A 26,089-nucleotide genomic window follows, 5' to 3' on the forward strand; every position below is an offset into this window, starting at 1 on the left:
CAGGCTAGCACGCCGCACATACCTGTTGTGGATACGATTGGATGGCGAGATAGAGAGACGATAAGCGTTCCTGCTGACGTGGGGTAAACAGAGACATTGCGTGCCGTCAGAGGCGATACTCACCTCAGTCTCTTTTTTTTTTTTTTTTTGGCTGCCATGCTTTGTCTTTGTTCATCTCTGCTCCTTTCCACACAGCGTGAGGTGTGAATTTGAACAGTGCCTTAGCCACATCAAACTGCGCCACCATCACGGTTTCAGAGCGCTGCTAAAGAACACAAAGGTTTTCAGAGGAAGCAGGCGGTTAATGCGTCCTTACCCCCCCCCATCCCCCGGAGCAACCTCACCGGGCATTTTGGTTACGAGACACGATGTACTTTTGATAAGATGCACTCCCTTTGGCGGTAAACACAATTTGGAAGGGGGTTTGTGACTGTACTCCATCCCTGCACCCAAACAGCCATGATTTTGAAAACAAATAGTGCAATTTTTCTACAGTCCTGTGTATTTTAATGTCTATACATTTCAGTCAAGAATAAGGGTCTACTGACCAACAGGGGTTTTGGGGTGTTTTTGCATTTTATATACTCCCATATAATGATTTATTAGAAAAGCATTCTTTGCTAACTAGACCACATTTTCAGTGTATTTTTCCCCTTCAGCTGACCATGCTATTTCTCTGCAGTGGGGTCGTATTGATTAACGCTCTGTAGCGAAAAGCAGGAGCCCTGGTTGCTGCTGATGAAAACAGCCCAGCGTGCAGGTGCAGGCCCATTACCCACTCTGTCTTCTGCACGCCCACCAACAGGAAGCCGGTGGGATCAGGAAGCAGACAGGAACGCAGTTTACAAACCAGGTCGTTCCAAATGCAGACCCGCGCGCTAATCCCAAATTGCAGCACTGGCACAGGAGGGAGAGGTCGAGCTGGGTGTGGGAGGGAGTTCAACAGCAGTGCTGACCTTGTCTTTCTGGATGGGGCTCATCGGCCAAAATTAGAACTACAAGTTCCAGCCCCTGTGTCATTTGCTGGCTATATTTGTAGTTTTAATTACCGTCACAATGCCATACAGTTTAAACCACATGGGTTGCTAGGGACGCAGGATACATTTTCATCTGATAGTTTAGCTGTTGTATTAACATTGGCATTGTGAATATATGAGGTACAGCTCCAGAGTAGCTCAGCGGTTAAGGCACTCACTATAAATGCAAACTGAGCTCTCCGGCTTGAGTTCACACCCAAGCGTGGGAACAGGAGTGAATTTATCAGCAGGGGGTGCTTGTCTCTCTGCTCTCAGACACCCTGACTCACCAGGTGACAGCAGGTTGGTCGGATGATATCAGTGAAGCCACGCCCCCTCCTCCAATAAGTGTTTAGCTCACCGTAGTGTGCTGGGCGACTTGCAGGGTGAAAAGTAGTCACGTTGGCCCATGTGAGTATAGCGGAGGATTGCATCCACCAGAAATAAAACAAAGACAATTATCAGAACTACAAAATGTGTAAACTGCTCCTCAAAGTTGATAGCATTCTTTCACACAATATGCTAAATAGTGATGGTATGTACTATACAGTCAAACTCTTGTTGCTATTGTCGGAGAACAGGAAGGTCAGAATATTATGTTGCACCTCTGACATTAGCCGCTCAGGAGTTTACAGCGCTGCTTGGCTGTGTCAGAACTGACATCAACACATACTCAGTTAATGTGTAAAGTGATTTTATTGTTTTCATATCAAACTGAATGTGAACACTGGATCACGTATTAATGTTGGCACAAGCATTTTATCACCCGCCATCCAATACCTCCTGTACAGCAAGCCTTATCAAATTATCACATCGTCAGGAGCTGGTAGAGCTGCTCCTAAGGACAGTGCTGGAATGGCCGCAGAATGAAGAATTGCAATCGTTATGTAATAGCGACTTTGTTTTACTTGAAGGCCAGTGTTTGTTTCGTACTGATACAGATGGGACGACACGATAACAGGCAATAAAAGTACGGGCAGACACAGCCCTGTTCACCCTCGTAAATTATTCCCAGATAGGAGCAATTGCTCTGGTGTCTCGCCCTGCCAGGAGATAAGAGAGCAGAGGAGAAATCCGCCGTGGTACACTCTGACCCAGCCACGATTGAGCAGCCGCGGGCTGCGACGCTAGTTTCTCAGACCCCTCCGCAGTCCACTCATTCGCCGCCAGTTTCCTGAAGAGTCAGTTACCAGTGAAGAGATGTAGTCACTTCCCTTCTTGCCGTCTGTGTTGCCTGGGTCGCTGCCAAGATCCTTCGTGCATCCTGTCCAGAGCTATCGAGGAGAAAAAGGCCAACAATGAATGTCACGCGGATCAATTTCCTTTATATGTAAAAGTTAATGGATATATTTGGGATTGTGAAAAGGGAACATTTGAAATTACCAATTCATTCTCATTCGTATCATGTACAGTATGTCATGTATCCAGATGTGGTTTGTGAATAGAAATGAAACTAACTGAAGGATTTTAACTGTGGTGGGTTTCATTATCTTTCCAGAAGGTGCCGTTACTGAAGCCTCTGACTCAATTCTTGCATTCCCCCAAACTGCAGGCAATATATTGCATTTGCAGTAAAGGGTTTGTGTTTTATGCTGCACAAAATAGAATTGATTATATTTTTTCCCAAATAGATTAAAAGAAAACAAGAAACAAAATGTACTTGTTTTTTTTCAGTTACTCTGAAAGCATTTAAACCAGATAAATGGATTCAGTGTGGAATTACAGATCCTCCTTATCCAAAAAGACTTCAGGCTCTGCCTCGTGTTTCTGTGTAAATGACATGATGTCATTCCCAGGGTGCTCTGGGACAGACTTTGTGGGACAGTCTTTCTTGCCCTGTGCTTTTAGCTTTTGTGATGAGAATAGCTTCTGTGTTATGACTCAGTGTAGAAACACACCAATTCCTTTGGATACCTTGTTTTTGTCTTTAGACGAATCAAGATTTTTTCTTTTTCTTTTTACAAACCATTGTGAAAAGCATTGTACAGCTTGCAGTAGCTTTCTGCAGCTGCAGTGATGGGTTTTTCCTCATGCAAAGCCATTCACTTCCAAAGCACACAGAGCTCTGTCACACGGCACCGAGAAGGCCGACGCACATCTGGGTGCTGCTGACTTGAAGCAGAGAGCGTGCTTGACACAGCGTCTGCTCCGAGCTGCCCTGGAGCGCAGCCAAGCTGGAACGCGTTTCGAGCAGCTGCGGCTCACAGAGAGGCGCGACTTCCGCAAACGGCGCATGGAGACGGATATCTGCTAGGGCCAGGTTTACTTTTTTTTTAACCCTCAGTGCTGTGTGTGGTTAGCCTCTGGTCTGTCGGTGACGCACGTTGGAGGGACGTGTGAGGAAAGAGCCACTTGAGGATGAACTCTGTGAGGTCACATGAAGCTCTTTATTTATTCCTCTAAACAAGCGACAGCCCTGTTGGCTTGTCTTCTTGCTGTGGTGATGCCACAACTGGACAGGCACAAAGCTCCCATTCTGATCTCACGGGGCAAATGCTGGCACACTCAAGGAATTCAGATCTGAGTCACAGATTCGATGAGCTGATTCCCCTTCTGCTGTGAGCTTTTCCCAGCTTCGGGAGTCAGAGAGATGTTCAGAGAAGTTCAAAAGTGTTGGAACTGATATGAGCTGAATCTTCGCATAAGAGCTGGAACATCATAAGAGCAATGATTATTGTTATAGCTGGTAGCTCCCAGGCAGTAGTGCTGGCAGTATGCTGGGTTTAAGTCTTTCAGCCCCTTCATCCAGAGAGTTTGGCTTACCAAGCTGAAGGATAGCAGTGTTAATGCATGCATGTTCCTCTCTCAGGCAGCGAAACGATCGTTTTGATTTGCCAGTGTAAACCCTGCCATGAACTTGAAGCAGGCTGTTAATAGACTCCTTACATCTGCAAGTCTGTCTTTCCCACTCTCAGCCTGAGTTTGACCATACCATTAAAGTCCTCCCTCTCCTCCTGAATAAACTCCTCTCGATTTCAGAGCAAACAGACAATGGCTTTGAAAACCGTGCGCCTGCTCTCTGTCTTTTGACAAAGATGAACGGGATCTTCCGTGCGCCAGAGCTCTGGGGGCACTGCACATTCTGCTCGGACGGGGTCCGTATGAAAGCGGGTTTGCAGAGGTTTTTGGCGTGCCCCTGGTGCCCCAGCTGGCCCTGACCAGCAGCGTGGGGCTTTTGGAAAACCTCACCGTGGGAGACCAGACCACAACCAGGAATGTGCACACAGAGATGGAAATGCTGGAGTCAGAGAGGAAGTGACACCACACACAGAAGCAGGGAACAAGCCTTGGCCCGCCGCCCCACGTTTCCTGTTTCATTGTCAAATGTGCAGCCCGCTTTTGATTTTCAACTCCCACTGGCACACCATGCCAGTACTCTCTGTTCATCGTGAGCTGAGTAGAACAGTGAAAGTCACAGAGACACGAAAGACACGTTTACCTCATTTGGTCCAATTGAAAGATGTGCACCTGCGACATGGGACAAAATAACTCGGAACGCGGGTGCATTAGTCTGGCATGTGGTTCTGCACAAGATCTGCCCGGGACACCACTGTCAGAACAAAACAGAATGTTCTCACCAGAGCAGCACGTGCGTTAATGGAAGAAACCTCTCCTCTCCCACTCTCAGGACTGGTGTGATCAAAATCTCAGTCTCGCTTTTCATACTCACTAAGTGCTGTTTTAAACATCAGCATTGATTTCAGTAATCCCGCTGTGCTGTCTGAGGCAAATAAGTCCTCTACATGAGTGCCATCTCTCACCCTTGTCGTACTAACACAAGGGAGCATATGGGTACAACATGCATTAATGAATCCCAACTATATCTCTATATCTTGACGTCCTGGTGTTGTTTCCATCTGCTTTTTTGGAGACTGTGGAGCAATGATTTTCAGCTGTACTTCACATTCCGCCCATTGCTCAGCGAAAACATTTGCCATGGCAGCTCTCTGTTATATGTCCTCGTCAAATTTTCCGATTCACGCTTGGGGACGTTTTCGGACAGGGCGGGGGGTGGCGGTGGGGAGGGTGGCTTCGCATTTACCGCACACACTCTCTCCGCTCGGAGGATGACTTCTCTTTCGGAGTGCCGTTACGACTGAGCCGCCCGGGACGCCAAACAAGCACGCCTCATTTCAGAGCTGATGGGTCTGTCACTGGGAAAGCCCTGGAGACTGGCATGCAGCAATGGTGTACAGAGTGGCATGCGTGAAGCACCACTCAGATCATGATAATCCCACAGGTTTATCATGCCGTATCCCTCACAGGAACACCACAAAGACCACACCCAGGTCAGCCTCACGGGGCGGGGCAGCCGTGGCAGAGTGGCTGCAAGCGACGGTTAAATCAGGCAGCAGGCCAGATTCCTCACTTACACAAAGAGTGTAATCCATCTTTCTGCACTCAGTATTTTATACCAGATTTACTGTGTGTTCCATCTGCTGTATGTTGCTTTGTTCAGATTAATTAAATATGGATTAGGGGCGTTTTAGTTACCCAGTAAATGCTGAGAGCGAGTTGGGCGTGAGGGTGTCTGGGCGTGACGATGAAATGTATGTGAATAGGGAGCCTCTGTGATATTTCATGAAGTGGCTGACCGGGGAATGAAATATTCATACCCCCTTTTCTTCGGACGGGATCATCAATATTCAGAAGCCTTTTGTTCAGGTGGCGTCTCCGAGCAAAATGCTCGCAATGCGGGTATATTGGGTCGAGGGTCTCGCCTAAATGCAAGCCGGAGAGGTGTTTTTTGAATATGTTGAACAGCACTGCCATTGTATGGGCCTCATTCACAGCTAACTAGGGTGGCTCTGGAATAACAAGCCTGGTAAGAGTGCTCACTGATCAATGTGTCCTGACCTTTGATGACTCAGCCTGTTTTGCACTGCTACCACATGCAAGGCATTGTTGTTTGTTCCCTTATTAATGAGATGAATAGAAGATGTTCCCTGAGCTAGGACACTGAATATATGTTAAATAAAGGAGAACAAATAGCGTGTCTCCCTGCAGCTCCACTGGCCAATCAAAGTGTGTCTTGTGGGCTGTGTGACAGCAAAACTTTTCTGCATGTGTGAGTTGTTTTCCCTGTTACAATCCCATTAAAATTGCCTTCCTGTTGCATGGCATTATAGCATAATGTCTTTATCCAATTCCTCCTTCTGAATATTTATATTTAAAGGTGTATCACTCTTTCAAATTTTTGAAACAGATTTGATTTGGCAATATAAATCACTCTGTGGACCATTTTAAACACAAAACAACCATAAAGGCTAAAGGTGGCTAAATCAAGTAAAAGCAAACAGCACCCGCAAACAAGATGGCTTTGCAATTACTCCTTTTGCAAAAACTGAGGGGTGGATGTCTTGTCAGCCAAGCTGCATGGAGAATCAACTGGGTGCTGGCCGTCAGCCATGAGCGAGGAATTTCTAGCCCCGGCCACCTCACCGTGATCGTTCCCCCAAGGCAATGTACCCAGTCTGCTCGGAAAGAAAGTGGGTTATCAAGAGCTCTCACGGCATGGACGACTGCCAGCGTAGGTTGGCGCGTTTTTTTCCAAGAACCGCCTGGCGCGGGGTCCGGTGCGTGCCCCCGTTTAGAAGGCCCTCAGTGTCTCCGCCCCCAATTACAGTTTCCTCATTAAGTAGCTCCTTGCGGCCACCTTTGATTCCTGCGCCGTCCAATAAACCTGTTTGCTCTCCCCTGCGCCACGCCAATAAAAGCGGCTCATTACGTAATGGTTCTCCGAAGTCTGGAAAAACTGACTCGCTCCCTCGCTCCACAATTGGAAACAGCGGGGAAATGCACTTCTGCGCTGCGGTCCAGGTCCAAGTGCGAATCGCAGGGCTGCTGATAAGATATGCATCTACCTTTCTGCTGTATTCACCAAGTGCTGCTGTATGGAGTGATGACCTTATCTACTGATTATTTTATTATACAGGGTCAGGGTCACAAAGCATCAGATAAATGACCCAGCGTCTTCACTGAAGATATCTGACAAATATGTGAATCTAAAATCTTGCTTAGAGAAAACAGGAAGAAAGGCCCGGTATGTCAGAGTGACTGCAGACTGAAACTGGTTCTTGGTGCCAGAGCAGCCCTGTTTTCTGCTGTCGGTCCAGTGAAAAGGATGACTGTGGATTGTGCAGTGTAATCTGAAGTCATCGGTTCAATTGCTTTTAATGTCTCCCCATTGCTTTTTGGTGTTGCGCTCAGTAAAGCACTCACAATCCTAACGTGAAAGGTCCAATGCTAAAGTAACTTTGACTGAGTGATTGATTGACTGATTGCTTGACTGATTGGTCAATTCTGCCTGTGTGTTACAGAGGTGCCGATGGTGCTGATCCTCTTCTCCTTGGTGTCCGTGGTCTGGCTGTGGGCAGGACTGCACATGGCCTACAGATACCTGTGGATGCTCATTCTCTATGTCATCTTCAACTGCCTCCTGGTAAGAGCCTACAGTGACAGCATATCCGCCCTTTTCCCCAGGCACTTTCCCTGTGCTGATGTCGTGGTTTCTGTTATTGTTTTCCCAGGTAAGGCTGTTGTGTTGCTTGTCCTGTTCCAGTCAATGTCTGTCTCGGCCTTCCGCCCTTTGTCTGCAGGGCATTGTGTGTTATCATTTACTTGTGGTTGAAAATCAGACTGTAAAATGATTAGGGCTGTCATCTGCAATGAATAGTTCATTGATTTGCACCATTAATTTTTCTTATATTCCATTGTCTTTGTATTGCTTCACATGAATAAGTGATTGACAGCGCACAAAGGCCTATTAACTTCTTCTGTCACTATAGGTGACCTTTGTGTCACGTCAGACATTCTCACCATGGCCATGATCACATGCAGTTACTCGTCCTTTATGTCTGCATGAAAGAATCATACGACTTTTGCCTTCCTATGAACTTTGTTGTCTTTGCTTTACATCTGTGAAAGTAATTCTAAACAGCTCTTTTGTTTTAAAAGTTAAATATTTTCTTACTTTTTTAGAGTGGCAGAATCCATTCACTGGTGTGCCCAGGTTTAAAAAACGATAGGCTCCTTTATGTCAATGAAGGTTGGCGGATGGCCAAGAAAGATGCAAAGAGTGTATTAACACTGTTCTAGCTGCCAAGAATCCTTACAGAAATAATGTTGTTTACAATACGGGCAAAGCTTTGCCAATGTGCAATGTGACCAGTAAAGCTGTTATAATTCTCTACACTAACAAGGCCAAGTCCTGAAGCGTTTCAGTCAAGTTAATTTCATGATGCACACATTTACAAAGGCTAGGTGCACTTGTGAGCTATTGGCCCTGCAACCTGGCCTGTTTTTGCAGCGGTGTGCACCCTGCTTTTAAGTGAAGATGTTCAGAGTTGACAGATGGATATGTTGAGGTCTATGCTCAGTGTTCTTCAGAGCTGGAGATCTCCCAGACCAACTCCTCTGTGATGACACAGCAAGTGAATCAATACCAGTACTGGTGAAAAATAAGACAAGTACTATAAGAAATTGACAGATATCTGTATGAGCATGTGAATGACCCCTTCGGTCTGAGCAATTCATTAGCATACATCAGCTGTTGCTTCACTGGTGATAATCAAGGGTTTGTTTCAACGTTGAAAACCTTGACTTCTGTCACAAGAGCACATAATCATTGGCTAAATGATTACATAACGTAGTGTAGATAAGATCATGAAACTTTCTTTATTGTAGCTTGTTGATTAATGGGTTTGTCTCATATATGAATTACCTCTTTTATGAAATATTTGTAAAATGGACATTTTGAAAATATAAAAACATGACATTAATTGAAAATGATGGGGCAGAATTAAATTAGCATAATACTTTAATATTGCTAGTAGGCAGACAATTTTGCTAAGTAGCAGTTTATGGCTTCTTAGAAATACCCAAATAGGTTGTTAGTGTCTGATTATGTGAAATACTGTTTCAACTTGATGGCTTTATATAAAAGTGAACCCATTTAATCATTTCATGGCAAAAAGTTAACTAAAGAAATTAAAAAGAAATTAAACACAAGTAGGTGTGTTCCTCCTTTTCAAATGCAGAGGATCAATTGGGTCTTTTACTAATTATTTACTTTACACAAATTATTCTTTTTAAAGGTCCTTCCTATAGGAAATGGAAAATGCTGAAATTTTCCAGGAGCACTTTTGAAATGTTGGCTTTTAAGACTTGTGTGTCATGCTAGCCAGAGCTTCTATTGAAGCCTCCATCAAGATGACTCCAGCATATGAGGAAATGATGTCACTGGTTAATGTGATTTAACGGTTGCTTTGGATGGCTTTTGAGACAGGCACAGCAAAGCAGGTGACCAAAGAAATGACCCAAATTCAATTGAAGTAAATCAAAATCACACTTTTGAAAGCAGGGCCTGTTCAGTCTTAAATCATTGTGCTGAACTTAGTGTCACTGCTGGCTTGGAAGTGTCAGCTGTCACATGACAAAATAGCATTTCTTTATGTCACATTCAATGTATGACACACATTATTAGATAGTGGGATCAGTAAGCACACATATATGGAATTATTTTGTTTTTCTGACTCAATAATTTCATTTTCCCTCTGACTAAACTGATGGCATCTGTGAATGATAAGCTAGAAAAGTAAATTAGTCTTATAATTCTGCCATAGAGTAATATTGTGTTCACAACATGGAGCTCACCTGGTTTACTTGCATCATGTCTCTTTTTCATGCCGATTGGCATGAATATGCTGTTGTCTCTATTTTCTCTGGGCAAAAAAAGAGAAACCAGAGCTTAACAATTAGACTCGCTTTTCATTGTTTCATTGTGTGAAAAACTGCATAGCCTGACGCACAAGCTTTGTTAAACTGTGGGTGTGTAGAGGGTGTAGTTCTGTACTAATGTTCCTTGCATCTCACTTGTCTGTCAGTTCGTGATACAGTGTGGCAGCTGCCCTGGGGCAGGACCTTGCGTTTTTGGTGGGACATCCCACAGCGGGATAGGGTAAATCTCAGGGGAGTCTTCAGAGGCCTCCCAACAAAAGGCCCGATTGTTTCCTCGCAGATTCCTGCAAATGCCCACTCCGATTACCGACAGCAGTGACAAACCCGGCGGCTCTCTCCACACCAACCGTTTCCGCCGCAGAGCAATTCACAGGCTATTTCCATCCACCAATAAGGAAACAGCCATTTCCCATCGTCCTCGTGGTGAAGTGCACCACCAAATGAGGTGTTTTTCAGAAAAAAAAACATCCTCTCTTCCTTTTTGCGCTGGGAAAGAGGAAGAATTCATTGCTGAGGCTGCAAGCCAGATTGGGTTTCAAGGCCTGTTTCCCAAGATAGATTTCATCAGGTTCAACAGGGTGTCTTTTATGACTCAGGTAGCAATCTTCTAAAGCAGCCAGTGTCCAGCCCAACTGATTCATTGTAAGCAAACACTTTTGACCTACTGTAGATATGAACCTTTTGAAAAAGTCAGAAAGTGTAGTCTGCTTGAATTTCATGAAGGAGCTGCCATGGCTAGTAATAACATAATAAATAGTGTCTTTGGGACAACACCACTCTAAAATAGCCTATCTCAGTAGTGGAGATGTGTCCAAAATTACATTCAAGATCAATAAGCACTTTCAATATTCAAGGATGCATTCCCAGTCCTTAATAAAATCTTCACTTACTACCTTTTTTATAAAATATGTGTCTTCCCTAGATTTTGTATACTTTTTAATGGAGTGGCAAGAAAGTTTATATAAATAGTTGGCTCTGGATTCTTTACATAATGCAGATGGGTAGTGTAGCTGTGAAGGGATTTTACTTTCATCTGAGGCCTATGATAAATATGAATCGAGGATGAAATTCAAAGGTCACAATCAGTTCTCTAATTTATATGTATAAAAATTTGGATTAGTTGGATTCACACAAAGAACTGGAATTAGTGCTTGGACTGTTCATGAAAAATAATGTGGTCAACCTTGCTTTTTTTTTCTTTACTTTGTCATCAACAAACCAAATATCGGAATTAGTTGAGTATAGTCAGGACCTGATGAATTCATGTGTTTGGGGCTGTTTTGACCTTATGCCTTTAACAGAAATATTCACTTAACAGAACTAAGTAATGTTAGTGGGATTAAAAAGGGACCAGATTCATGCTATGCAATAAAATAAGATATGACTATTCAACAGGCAATGACTGCTTAAGGAGTTGACTGTACAGTTGAGTGCTGAACACAAGAACATTTTGTTCAACAAAACGATTAGAATTATTACTTTGATGTTTTGTCAAAAAAAGATGTTGGTTTTATAAATAAAGGGTGGGAACTTATTACATTGTCTTAAAGTGGAGACAAAACCATTATGAGATTGTAATTGTCAATTTTTTTTTCATTTAGTCCTTAATCATGTCTAATCAGAGATGCCGCCTTTGAACACGGAGAAACATTATGTTCCCCCAAACCAATTTGTCACATCCTGGCCGACGGAGATAAACATTTAATATTTTGCATTTTGTCTCGTTTTCGCTTGTTCTCCCTGTTCTGTATCTTGTGAATTCAATTCAAGGCGTGTTTGGGTCAGCATGGCCTTGGTCAAAGTGTTCCAGCTGGCAGGTTTATTAATGAATTGCAGAAAGGTGTAGTACGATGCGTTTATTGAATGGCAGCACAGCGACCACTATGCACAGCTGCCAGTCTCCACGGCAGCCTTAAACAGATGGTTGTTTTTCTTCTAGCCTGTTTTTGTTTTTCTTCCTTCATATACAAAGTCGTGGTTGGCTCTTCAGACGCTAAGCTAAACATGGAAGCTCTTTACTTCCTGTTTTACATGTGATTTGCTTTTACGGAAGAAAATAGTGAACATTTGTGTTGAATCAATGCAGACGCAATATCACTTTTATTCAAATATTTTTCACATTTTCATGAAATTCCCAAGGCCTTTGATCCAACAGAGGTCAAAGAAACACGCATGTAAATCACTCCCCTGTCAAGATCGGGAAGATAATCCATGAATGCTGTATCAACAGAAAAGGAAACTATATGTGAGGCTGAGATGTGAGAAACCTGTCAATGTCTACTACAACCCTGATAAAGATGGAGCTATAAACACTTCTGTTGGACAGCTGTGTCTAACAATTCACCTTCCGCAGAAAAATATATTTGTGGCCACAAAATGTTTTTGTAAAGATCGGTCTGTCATCGTGGAGGGATTACGAACAATAAATGTTTGTTTTTTTCTGCTATGTTTAGACTTTTTGTTTTCATTCTAGGAAACCTTTTGTGAGGTTTTTTTTTTCCCATGATGCCGATTTTCCATCCTAACGTTTTGTTTGTTGGAGCCGCAGCGGCGTTTTCTGTAATAGCCCGTTTAGTGCTGGCATTCACCGCTCCTGACAGTTTAAAAAACGAGTAAACAAACACAGATGTTTCGGCTGATGCTGAGTCTGCGAGCGCTGACTCGAAATCGACCCTTTTGCGTGTCAGTGTGCGCGGTGGTGGACGCCTGCTGTTGGTGGAGCCAGTAACAGAACCCTTGTTCCCTGTATCTGCTCAGTTTCACCCTGGGGAAAAAGACGTCTGCATTCTATCACCATGTGTTTTGACTGACAAATATTAAAATAATCAAATCATCACGGCTGTATTTGTCTCCACAGGCGACTGTCTGGTGTTGTCTGCTGTTGCCAGTGTATGCGGTAACATTGTTCCACGGCACACAGCGGTAGACCTTTAAACAATGGAGCGTGCGGACCACGCAAGCAACTTTCCTTATCCTGAAAGAACTGGAGATTATAAAAACCCCGGTCTTCATTGTGCTTTAAATTATGGGGGGGGGTGAGAGAACGGCGCAGCGTAAACATGTCCCCCCCGTTTCTGCGATTTCTTCCAATCATCCCCTCAGAACGATTTTCTAAACAGATTAGAGGTGGAAAAACAAATAAAGAGCTATTTCAGGAAGCTGTTTCGACAACGTCTTGCAATCAGGTCCTGCTCCCTGCGGGGCGAGCTAGTCAATGCATACCTGCTCCCAGCCTCCCACTGTCACACTGGCCATGTCAGTGACTGTCATGCCTCTCCCTGAACACAGAGGACATCTGGCAATAAAGATGACCTTTTGCTAACCAAGAATGCTTACATAACCCCGGCCGAGCCATATTCTGCTGGCTTCGCTCCTCTTGACAATGTGAGAAAGTCGTGCAGAACGTGGTCACACTGGTTCGCTGCTCACTTTATCAGGGCCAGCTGATAACGGGCCAGCAGAGACGCCACTCAGGCCATAAACGTTTGCTTAAAGGTGCTGTGGGCGGATCCCTGACCTTTATTTTAATTAACCTCCGAACACTGCTGTAATGATAAGTCCAGGTTAATCCATCTGGGTAGTCTGCTCCATTGATGTTAATTCATTAGAATTTTTTCAGTATTCCAAAGACGTACTGTCATGTTCCACACAGGAAGCACTGTGATGCTCCATGCCTGAACCATTATAATGTTCCATACATTAAGCACTGAAATGAACTGTGAGGTGTCTCAGCTATTCTTGTGATGCAGTACCTCTTACCTCTTCTATTATCCGTGGACATATGTATACACAGGGAACAGAATCAGAACTGAATGTTAGTGTGGGGTGGTGATTGAACCCATTTTCTTTCTTCCGAGATCTTAAATTTTGAGCCAGATCACTTTTGGCCTTTTGTATTCACACTGTTCTGAAACTACCTTGACCTCCACAGAATTACCCCAGCCCACATAAAATGCCATCGCCTCTATTAATAAAGCTGAAGGTTGTAATGATGATTACTTTGGAGAAATGTGAGTGGGTTGGACAAGCTGTGTAGACATTTTAGTGGTGTGCTGGTGTGAGCCACTCTGGGTAGTGTTCCGGTAATGTAGCTAGTGGGCCAGGTCTGTGATCGTTGTGGGGGCTGTCAGATGACTCAACAGCACCGGCTGATTCTAGGTCAGAATCTGGTTTTGTGTGGCTGAGAGACAGTAAAGAAAACGCTTGTCTGGAATTCATGAGCAAGAGCAAATGATTTGAAGTCCTTTGTGCTGCGAGCCTGTGGTGGGTGAGGGAGAGAAGAGATAGGCACTGAAGCGGAACAGCATGCGCCCTGCATCATGCATGACTCCGGGAGCCGGGGCCAAGACGGCGTGACAGACACGAGAGTGGTCACATGACCCCCCCTTGCCTCAGATGCATTTCGGTGTGCTCTCCAAAGCGTTTGCTCCACTCATGCCTCTGTCTGGTATCCCCTGGGATTGACAACGCCGTCTTCGGAGCCGTGTGATTCACGCTCAGACTCAGAGAGTGCGGGGACACGCCCACTCCCCCGGGGGGTGGTTACCGTCTGGAGGAAGCGGTGGGGAAAATGCTTTTTAACATGTCTGGGTCACAACAAGAACATGAAATGGGCTGGAACACGCTGCCTGAGTGGTTAAAAAACAAGGCATGCCTTAGATCTAAATCCAGGCCAGTTTGTGTTGACTTGCTGATGCTCTGAATGAGTGAGATAGCATGTCAGATCAAGTTCCCTCCTCAGACTGATCAGAGGAGAGGAAGAAAAGAAAAAGGCAGACTGTCACGCCGTATCTGCCTGTAACTGGCTGCCATGGTGCTCATGTCACGTTTGTTGTGAAATGTCTGGTCGTGGTCGTATATTTCACCACTGTGTCTATCTGTGTTTGCTCTGAGGTAATAGTCAACGATTGAATTTTTTTGACGGGTAGTCTGTCGATGAACGATCAGGGCAGTGATGTCACGAAAATGCACACTCGCAAAGTTCATTTTCCTTGTGTTTATACCTAAATCTTTCATGCTGTTTTCAAATCTGGTTGCAGTGGTTGCATTGGAACGTAGGTAAAGACTGGCATCCTTTACTGGCACTGGTCCCATTAGCACTTAGGGTGTTCCTGCCGTGTGCTTTAAGCTATGGTTCATGCCATGGCCTGCCAGCGACAAGTTTACCAAGTTTAAACACCACTGCTAAACACTGTTTCTCAGGGGCTCTTCTCGAGAGAAATCTAAAAAAGGCAATACAACAAATTTTCTTGCTTTGTCTTCCACTGACCTCTGACCTCTAATCCTCTTGGCTTGCAGGGCCTCTATGTCTTCGTGGTGTACTTCATCATGCATAACCAGCTATGCTGGCCGGGGAAGGCCAGCTACACCGTGGGGCTGAACGGACACGGCAGCCCAGACTCCGCCTTCCAGGCCGGGGGCACACCCACTGTAGGCGGCGACATCAGCAAGTCTACCCAGAACCTCATCAGCGCCATGGAGGAGGTAATGCCCCTGTGTCCTGCTGTCTCTCTGAAGTTACATTCTGTCACTGGTTTGGTAACCATGATATGCCACCTTCTAGCCTACACTGAGGAAAAAATGGTTCTGACTAGAGTTGTATAGGGTTCATTGCTTTTCCCTGTAAGAGAATGCTTTATGGTTCTAGACAGAACCTTACCCCTCCAAGAAGAACCCTTTTTTTCTAAGAGTGGATAAGTGCAGAACAAGAACAACAAGGCGCCTCTCACAAAATCACCATTTGCACACAATGGATGACTCAGCGCTCCGGCAGGTTCCCCAAGTGGCGTGACAACCACCCGAGAAGCTGTCGTTCGTCTTAGGTCGTATGTTGTTTGTTCTGATTCTGAATCATTCCAAACATCTCATCACGTAATGCACCGCCTGGAGGCTGGTTGTACGTGCCGTGTTTGGAGCCACACTGAGTACAGATTTAATTTCATTTAGACCCTGGCACTGCCCAGTAAAATCACAGAGGAATCCTTTAATCCTGTTTCATTCCTGAGAGCACATCTTAGGATCAGGAATTGTGGCCCCCTTCTTGGATCAGGAGTCTATACGTAGATGAGAGAGATGAGGGGGGGGTCTCCTCAGCTCCTCAGAGCAGATGTGCCTGACGGTGCCTAATTGACCCAACTGGACATTGTGTGCCCATTAAAGGCCCATCTGCATCACACATTATACCAGATTCCATCATCGAGGAGCGGGAAGCATTGAGCAGCTCCCCTGAGAACAGGCCGGCACAGCCCCAGTTACTGCTTCAGCTGTTACCCAGCAATCAGAGGAAGAACTGTGATGTTCTGTGACATGTAACAGCACTCAGTAATTCCCATGATGCAGTGCTCTTCCTTGATTCCACACATTTGGAAGTAGAACAGAATTAAGAACTAAACTTTGGAATGCTGGTTTGGATGATGAAGAGAAACAGTAAGGAAGTGTGTGTGTGTGTGTGTGTGTGTGTGTCTGTCATGTCTTTCTGTCTGTTTGTTTTTCTGTGTTTGACTTTGCAACCATGATGAAGGCTCAGGGCAAACAGCATATAAAGTAGCAGTCACTGCCAAAGACCATATATTAACCAATCTGATCGATCTGGTCCCTCAGAGGCGGGCTGCTGTAACCATGGCAACACTTCCTGGTTCCAGTCAGCCTAAGAGGCATAGTAATCCAAAATGCATTTATTGCCTTTCTTCTGAAGGGCTAGACTGACCTTACCAGGGAGGAGGGGACTGTTTAAGAGTTGATCTTAATCTGAAAGTGCTGAAACAAATATCTTATATTTTATCACTTAACAGACACTCTTATCCACAGCACCATTCAAAGTGTGAGTACAGTTAAAAAATACATTTTTCCAATCCAGCAGATGCTCTTATCGTGAGCGACTGTGTGTCCAACAAAATGACACAAAACATTATACAAACAAGGACCCCATCTTCCACACACAAACAAGTTCCATTGCCAGTACCATCACTAACATCAGAACAAAATATGTTGACTCTGACACAATTATTCTAGGAGTCTGAGCTGTTTGGCATGCCCTGTGTGACATCTGAATGCCTTTCACTTGTGAAACCAGCTTGTTGGGTTCGATCAAGTATTTCAAATCATACACAATCACTGACCTCATCCTCACCCCTGGACTTACCGCTTACCGATACGGATCTTAACCATTTTTACAACCATGACAATGTAGACCTTCAGTGACTCCTCCACATGTCTTTGGGAAGTTTATTTGGGGGGCTGCTCTAAGAGCTGGTGTGATGCTTCTTTGTTTATGATCCAAAAGATCTTAACATCATTGTATGTTTGGAAGTAAGTGAAAGAAGAGCATTGCATCATGTCAGTTGACACGCTAACAGAGTTACGCTAACAGAGTTATTTTTTCTTGTCTTCATTATACTTAATGGTGTGCTTGTCCATGTGGGTCTAAGTGTGTATATTTATGTGCTCCCCTTCTACAAGGGGTCAGGTTTGTAGCTCTCCCCATTTCTCAGTTTCACTTAGCATTTTTCAGTTTTTTTCCGTGCCGTGCAAAGCTCCGGGAATAGTCTAAGGACGCTATATCAAGTGAAAGCTTGTTTGTTTTATTGATTGATTGATTGATTATGATTGCGTCCCTATGTTTGTCTGTTCCTACAGGTCTCCGCAGACTGGGAAAGGGCGTCTCTGAGGCGTAGCAGCCAGCCCAGCGGTGGGTTTAAGCAGGGCCCCCAGAATGGCACAGCATATACCACCCAGGGGGGCTTCATCAACACCACCTTGACGACCGACGAGGAATCCCAAGAGTTCGATGACCTCATATTTGCCTTAAAGACCGGTAAGACGTAACGTGTTCATTTGCTGGTGAAGACCTCCTGTTTCTCTTCTCTCTAAAGTGGGCTCAGTGATTGTTTCAGTGCATTGAATTTATGAAGCATCAAATCCATTTCCAGAGTCAATGCTTCATAGTTCCAGCTAGACTCACATAAATAACTCTTTGCATGTTGTTTAAATCTCTCTGTGTGCTTACAGTCTCTTTTCCTCTCACACTCAGACCACACAATGGCTTACAGTGAGTACTGCTTACATCTTGTGTGTATTCCCCTGCTCTGTCCCAATGGTCAGAAACTCATTGAAGTGCTGTATTCTCCCTTTTTGTTAAATCAATGCTCAGACTGGACAACAAGGTAGATGTACTAATTGTATGTGAGGTAAAAATGGTTTTGCCTCCCCTGTGGGCAAGTGTGTGTGCGTGTTTGGGTATGTATGTGTGTGCGTGTGTGTGTGTGTGTGTGTGTGTGTGTGTGTGTGTGTATGTGTATGTGTATGTTTGGGTATATGTGAGTGCATGTGCATGTGTGTGTTTTGGTATGAAAAAGTGTTTGTGTGTGTGGGAGTACAAGTGTGTATAGCAGTCTGTCTGTAGCCCAAGTTCAATCAATCCTCCTCGGGCCCCCAATCTCACAGCCGTCAGAACAGTCCCCACTCAGCTCTCAATATTTAATGAGAGAAAGTCCTTTCCCCTCTGTGAAATATCACGGCTTCAACAAAATAATGGAATAATTGCCTTCCACCACTTGAATAACAAGACACAAATGCAGCTGCATTCCAAGACTGTTTTTTTACTTTACAAATTAAATAAGATACATCATTTGATGACATTGGAGTTGCTTACTTAACTGAAAGTAAATGTCAGCCCCCAATTTCAGAGTTTTGGAAGGCAGTTCAGAGAGCCTAACGCTCATGGGTTTGAGATCAACATTTTGTAATCTGGTCATGATAATGCATGAGGGCCGTCTAAAAGGATAAGCATTCTTCCAAACAAGACAGTGCTGGAAAGAAGTTCACACTGTAGAAACTATCAATGACACACTACTCAGCACAGTCTCAGACCTAACTACACAAGAATGCCACGGGCAAAACCTGAGCAGCATGCAGACAGCGGTAACACCCAACTTGCATAGGTGATTGATTGATTGGCCCTGACATTCATTAGAGGAAGAGACAGATCTACATAAAGGTTAATCAAATACCGCCTCACTAATATCTCCCCGAGGGCGGGACAGGAGATATGTAGTCCACTGCATCTTCTGCAAATATATCGGATCTCTGTAGCAGTGCAAAGTGAAATGTCGACCCCCAGGGGCCCTGTACAAAAGGCTTGCAAGTGTTGACGAGAGGGGGGCGGACTTCAAATAAGCCACTCACTGTGAAGACCTGCCGCAGCTGTGTTAGACCTCATGGCTGTGCTAGTGTCAGCAGGGGTAATAATGCAGGCTCTTGGATTAATAACTTGGTCTGGATGGCTTGGCAGTGGCAGTGGCTGTGGCAGGGGGGCATTGGTGATACCCACCGTTTGGGCCTGTATTCCACGTGCTGTGGTCTTTGGCCCGCTGAGGTGCCCCAGAGGTTAAGTGCATGGCAGCAGAATCTAATTAAATAGGAATTCAAGCTGCGCTAGTTTGACAGCTGCCAGATCGTTCCATTGCATAACAGTTTGCTCCTCCCCCCACACACTCTCCCCATATGAGCAGAAGGTGACACAATGAGCTAATATGGCCAGTCAGAGACCTCCGTAATCTATTCTGTTCTAACCTGCTAATACATTCGATCATGTAGGTCAACCTCAGCCAAGTAATCAGGGTCCAGTTGACTTCAGTGACCTCACGTCAGCCTACCTGTAGTTAACATGTTATTAGTCCATAACCCATTAAATATGCTGACCTCAGGGGCCATGGTTGTCTGTCTGTGATTTGAACATCTTACCAAGTCTGTGAATGCAATTTTACATGTTTCAACAGGCAAAACTCCTCTCACTATTATTAACCCTGACTACTGGCAGTTTAAAACGGTCATATAAACTGGCAACCCACAACTGCCTTTTTGGCATCTAGGACAGACAATGGTAGTGAAACAAACTTTCCAGATGAGGGTAATGCAAACTTTGTCCCAGATGGTCATAGCGTATGTGGGCTTCAGCAAATTATTGATGGGATTGGTCTAAATGCGTATTAGTGTTGGTCATTTAATGTCAGAGGAAAGACCACAGATTTCCATAAACAGAGCTGAGCGGCTGTGTTGTAGAATAGTGTAAATTATTAGTTTTTCATGAGGTTCTGAAAAATGCGGTTTTTGTGCTCTGCAGGTTCCGGCCTTAACGTCAGCGACACGGAATCCATCCATGGGAGTCAGGACGGTGGCAGCGTGGCCAACTCCCAGATAGTGGAGCTAAGGAGGATCCCCATCGCAGACACACACCTCTAACCTCCCACGTTTTTATACCGAAAAAAAATCAGTATTTTTATACTTTTACTGCTTTTGCACTAAAACGTTATGTTATTGGTTAGTAAACTGTTTTTTTTTTCCATTAGCTCTTTGATACCATGAAACTGGGTGGTGTTTGTAAGGTTATTGTTTTATAAATATATATATATATATTATATATATATTACTAAATTAATTTGTGACAGTCCTTGATGGAGTTCTTTTTTGTTTTTGTTTTTTTGAAAATGACTTATCTTTACTGGATGTAAATATTATGTAGAATTTATAGAATACAGGCAAACACACTGCTGGTGTTGTGTAACATTGTTAATAAATGATTCATCAACTGTTTTGCATAGGATGTTTTCATTCGGTCTGTACTTCCATGGCAGCATTTAAGGAGGATTAAAGCACGTAAACATGCAGGGAATGGCTTGTTTAAAGGTTGTATGACCCAGTATTGTGGAGCTGGTTGGTTCATCACTATGCCCTGCTTTTCCCCTTGGAAACAAGTACATTATGCTCATATATGGGCTGTAAACGCTATTTTGTGACAAATTTGAGACTGTTCTTGAAGTAGGCCCAGGATTTTTTTTCGTCGTCAGATGTTCAGAAAGGAAGGTCCAGTCATCTATTGTGCACAGTCTAGTCCTGGGAACACTTGTGATCTTTGAGATGGTCAGAGAGATAGATCATGCGTCCTGCTGTGCTGAACGTACAAGGGAGTGTACAAAGAGCAATAAAACCATCAATTTAAGGACGATCCAATGGCGGAAAGCTCACAAAGAGTGCACCGCAGTGGTGCAGTAAAGATTAGATAATGCAGTTACTCAGTGTAAAGGAGCTTATCCAAGGTGATTTTCTGACCGGCATCAGTTTACAGCAGAGAGTCTGCAGATTCACTGATCTCCACTCTAAGCAAATCAAAAAGCTTCCATACATTTTTCTGCTAAGAAGGGACACTTTCTGGGGGTTCTCAGAAGTGTTCTCAAGCGTTGATGTGTGGCAGTCCTTACAGGTTGGTAGGAAGACATTTTGCCAACGTCCCAAATGTTTGGGAGCAAAGGTCAGAGAAGCTCTCACTCACACCACGGTTCCATATACCTGGAGAATTGCACTACGATCAACGTTAAGATTAATGTTGCCTGTGCTGTTAACTTAATGCTGTGGATCTGTCAGCTTCCATGATTCTCTTAAATAGCGCCATAAGGCCAGAAGGTTACTTGTGTCCCTGCTGACTGAGGCACGTCCACGTGCTTGTGTTGCCTCTAATTTATATGGTCATCAATTCTTCTGCAGAGAGCAGCGTCTTTTTTTTCAGCCCAGACCCTTGACCCACGACCTCGGTACAGTCTGGTCCTAAGGGGTCACCGCTATGGAAGAATCAGCTGCCAGCTGAGACTCCAGACAAGGATGATAACAATGGGGATAACAAAGCTGCATAGACTGACAGATTTTTGCAGACTCCTGCAGAAGATTCAATTACTGCTCAATTTCGGCAGTGTGAAACAGGCATTGTCTGGTAAGGTGTTCTAGGTGGACACAGCAGTGAATTCACCTTCCTGGCAGTAAGATGTATTTTATTTTCAGGTGCACCAAGAATGAAACTGACTTTAAGTTAGACCACCAGATCTCAGGAAGTAGTACATAATGAGTCATGCGTAAGTCACTTAGAAAATATATAAATCTGTTCAATCATTTGTTTTATTATAAAGCCCAAATGTCATTTAAAATATTAAGTTAGTGACAAATACCAGGTGTTAAAAAATATAGATTTATCAGTGACATCATCCTTCGGAGTGTCAGCATGAACTGAGGAGAATGAACACAGCTTCATTCAAGCCTACGTTGAAGTACATTCATTGAGATGATTAAACAGACTTGCAGAGTACCGTATAAAACCGAAAAATTGACTAGGTCTTTCAAAAAATGCCGTAATTGACGGAAGAGACGATTTACCCAGAATCCGAGTCCGTCCACGTCATTCCCGCCATGCTGCTCGCTTGTGCTGCCAAAGGTCAGGGAGAAACCACTCCTCTTCACTGCTGCTCCGCTCACATCATGCACTCTTATCCATGGCTGAAAAGAGAAAGCCATTGTTCTGAGCAACTCTTAGCTCCCTGTGACATCACTGGTGTAATTCATGTAACCACATCATTAATGTGAACCGGCCTGCTAATTTTCATTTTACTGAACTCAGAGGGAGGGCAATGAGATGGACACTGCCAAAGGGGAACAATGGGAAATAAAAATTAAAGCTGGAATTTATTTCACCTCATTACTTCATGCTGGAAGCAAGAAATTCAGGGAGAGGGGATTGGAAGGTTTTACCCTGAATTGTGCTGATTACGGGTTCCTCTCTGAAGTGACACTTTTTTTTTTTTGAAGGTGAAGGCCACTCAGCGGAGATCCTGTTACCCTATGCGTGACGGAGCTGCGGGGCTGCTCAAGACTGGAGTCATAGGGAACAGTCATACATCAGGCCGTTTGTGGCTCGCAGTCTGTGGAGCACGTCCAAGGGTGGCAAAACCACAAGAGAGCAGTTGTCACCAACTACTTATGCTCTGAGTTACGAGGGAGCCATGGCAGAAATAGATCTTTGGACTGGCTCGTTCTGATAAGCCCTTCGCAATGCGGAAGTTTGTGTGGCGTTAGCTTGCTGAGGGAAAAAACAGCTTCATGAGAATGAAGTGATTAAAGCAATAATTCATAGTGAGTTTTAAAGATCAAAATAAGAACAAACTCATTACACTTGATGACAACAAAGAACTTGTGTTCTGTGGAATTAGCATTACATTTCCTTATTATTTTTCCTTGATAGATGCCTTTTTATATTTTACCCATTAATATGAGAGGACATTTACTCTACATTACAGTTATTTAGCAGACCCTCATACCCTCTTATCAGTTTACCATTTTACACATTGTCATTTTGTACAGTTGGATATTTACAATTCAGGTTAAGTGCTTTGCCAACAAGTGCCTTGCACAACAACCTTTGGGTTATGAGGCCTGTTCCTTGCCACTATACCACACTGCTGCCCTTTTTCAGAACACTGCTGCTATACTGACCTTCAGGCTACCTAAACACATCTGTCTCCTCTTCTGGATTTCCCAGTTCCCGTTGCTGTTTGCGTCAAATTAATTACCCTGGTGCAAGCTTGCCAGGCAGTCAAGGGCAACCCTCCTGCCTTCCTTCAATCCGTCACCAGATTGTACACCCCTGTATGCACTCAGCAATCTCTTCCCTCCACACCCATGAAATTGCTCACCACCTTCCTGCACAAACTAAAAGCACAACTCACATCTTCAGATTCTTGCTTTGTTGATTGGTGACAGGAGGAATTCAAACAACAGGTCTACTTCAAATGAACTGTAATGGCTGATGTTACAATACTGTTAAATGCCAAGGTGATTCATTTCAAAGTCATCTCATCCACAGTGGCATTTATAGAAGCAATTCAGGTTGTTAATAGCACTGGGACTGTTTCAACAGAACTCCAATTTCAACTGAATTCAACAGAACAGAATTCAACAGAATGTCGCTGCAGTGTGTAAAGCTGGGGCTTGACTGTGCATCAGTGTTTACTTATACTGTAAATGGGGATGTAACCATATGAATGTAACAAATAAACATAATGCATATATTATATTTATATATAATATGTTATATATTAACATATATACACATATACTGTACATGTATAACTTAATGTAACATAATATGACATATATGTTATACGTTATATTCATATTTGTTCTTATTTTATCAGGAGTATGAATATATATGCAGCCCTGTTTATGTCAATCTTAATGCTAATTTCAGCCAGGAATTAATTTTCTACACATGCACCAATCAAAGCTGATGACAGCTACATATGTTATTCTGCACACGTGCGCAAAGGCAGTTAGTTGTACTTGATTAGCCTAGCTCACCCCATTCCAGCTCCTGGCACAGAGACGGTCAGCCACAGTGGAAAAGCTTGGGCCACACTTCCTTCATAAAACTCCCAGGGCTATAACTCAAACCAGCAAGCCGGAGCTCACTGCCACAATGAGTCATTGCATTCCCTGTGTGTCTGCGGGTACGCTGTGATTCAGCAGTTTCACAACTACGCTAAAACATGGCCCTTTTTTTCCCACCCTCTGTCTCTGATCACTTACACACAGGTCCCGGGGCTAAGCCCACCGCTCTGATCGGAGCCATTCACACCCATTACTGGAATTTCATACTTCTGTACCATATCCTCTGTGCTGGTAAGACCAGCCTTTTCAACCAGACCCACTCAGCATTATCCAGGCTCAAGTCCTCAATATCACAAATATCAAAAATATACAGTCTCCCCTTTCCAGACAATATCTATACTGTCTGCGTCAGGGTTAGTCAATGTTGGTCATTGCGGGCCGCAATTCAGCAGTTCAGTTTTTAATCTGCCTTTAAGACACTACCGCCCTCAGAACTGACAAGGGAAGCTAAATTGGTCAAATCAAGACAGTAATTAGTTGAACCAAGCAGTAATGTGCCAGGCTAGGACCAATGGGCCATATATTTGCATATATTTTCATGTTTAAATAGAGTTTCTAAAAATCCAGTATACATACCGCTTGCTTTCAGCCTTGCTGGGAATTGCCTCTGATTTCACAACATAGTGGGTGTACCAGCTGCATGTAATGACAGCGTCTGAAATCTGATGACTATGTTTTCGTTGTCACTCAGACATTCAGCTGCGCCTCGCTGTCGACCGGTCCCTTTGTTCAACATCACTGCTCCGGCTGAAGTCATCCTGCATGTTCAGGTCAGATTGCACTCGGGCGTCTAGCTTTGGGTAAACTTCACCTCCCTAAGTGTGCCGGGCATCACAAAACCATGGCAAGTCCCAACCAGAACAGTAGACTGACCTTATTTCTCCCCTAGATGGTAAACTGAAAATCTGGGGCCTGGCCTGTCTGAACATTAACTTGACAAGGCCTGTCGCATTAAAGACAGGGTAGCGTAATTGTGTCACGAGTACACTTGTCACTATAGGACATTTTGAGACATTTTGTTTTATTTTAATAATCCATACATCTCTGAAGTTTGGACTTTGAATCCTGCGAATGTAAATGTACACTTTTGTCTGTATGGGAGATCGAAGGGGAAAGTGTTTAGTAAGGTATAAAGCTGCTGTGACTTTGCACGGCATTTTGTTTAAGGCTCCATAAATGCAGAAAAGGTTAAAACAATGAAGAAATGTGATTTTCAAGGCCACAGAAGCTGGTCACACATTATTTTAAGGAACCAGCATATAGGCAACACACACATTTCTATTCATACATAAGGTCATCAGTTACTACTCATACATTTTAAAAAATCAGTTGTTGATATCAAACAGCTAAATTAACAGTTAGTTTGAAGTTTGTTAGAAATTTATTTTAAAATTCTGCTTATTGTATATTCTGCTTTGTTTTGAAATATTTCAATATGTCACATTTTACAGATTTTGGGTTTACAGTTTACTATATTTTACTCTTTTCCTGGCCTAAATGAAAATGATATTATATGCTTGGTAGCCTCTTACTATCCTGTTCACTAATTTAATAAGTGTCATATTGAATTAACAAGCGATAATATGCTGATTACCAGTTCCTTATTGACAGGTGAGTATAAGTATGAGGTGTGTTGAAGTGTTTAAATGATTTAATTTATTGCTCCCAAGTGCAGCTGGTTCTTAAAGCAATAATTTGCTGTCTGTAATTAACTGTACATGGGATTTTTCATCTATACATTTTAGAATCAGAAATAGCTAAGAGACAGCATGTTTCTTTTACTGATTGAGCTAAACAATCCAACTGCAAGGAAAGTTCTGATTTGTATATGGTTAAAAATTTCCAACACAAAATAACCGAAAGCCCTAACACCCTACAGGCCAGTTTCTGAATCCAGGTTCATGCGAATGACTCCTAAATGGGGACGGCTCCTTTCTTTATGGTCCTAGAGCATGCAGCAAAGCTTTGGCCTGTCAGCAAAACGGAGAGTGGGCGCAGAGCCGTGTGGCGTGAACCTGACCCTGCTCGCTCCTCCCCCCACCCCTCCCCCTAATTCTCTTCAGCCCTTT

The 26,089-nt window shown here is 43.8% G+C and overlaps 1 protein-coding gene and 1 long non-coding RNA gene across 2 annotated transcripts in view; one reads left to right on the forward strand and one right to left on the reverse strand.

Moving 5' to 3' along the window:
* The window catches only part of adgrv1 (adhesion G protein-coupled receptor V1), a 139,956-nt gene extending 119,962 nt beyond the window's left edge, over nt 1-19,994 (forward strand). Inside the window, 4 exon segments of the mRNA XM_036527651.1 lie at nt 7,337-7,458; nt 15,054-15,239; nt 17,391-17,568; nt 19,876-19,994. Of these exon segments, the coding sequence (XP_036383544.1) occupies nt 7,337-7,458; nt 15,054-15,239; nt 17,391-17,568; nt 19,876-19,994 (605 nt within the window).
* On the reverse strand, nt 1,979-24,661 carry LOC118776976. The gene is made up of 3 exons (XR_005004930.1): nt 24,597-24,661; nt 21,954-22,073; nt 1,979-2,290 (listed from the first exon to the last, which is right to left on the reverse strand). It is a non-coding gene; the product is annotated as an uncharacterized LOC118776976 (long non-coding RNA).
* Nucleotides 24,662-26,089: the final 1,428 nt, after the last annotated feature.

Source organism: Megalops cyprinoides, chromosome 4 (genome assembly GCF_013368585.1).
Source record: "Megalops cyprinoides isolate fMegCyp1 chromosome 4, fMegCyp1.pri, whole genome shotgun sequence".
NCBI classification, from domain to species: domain Eukaryota; kingdom Metazoa; phylum Chordata; class Actinopteri; order Elopiformes; family Megalopidae; genus Megalops; species Megalops cyprinoides.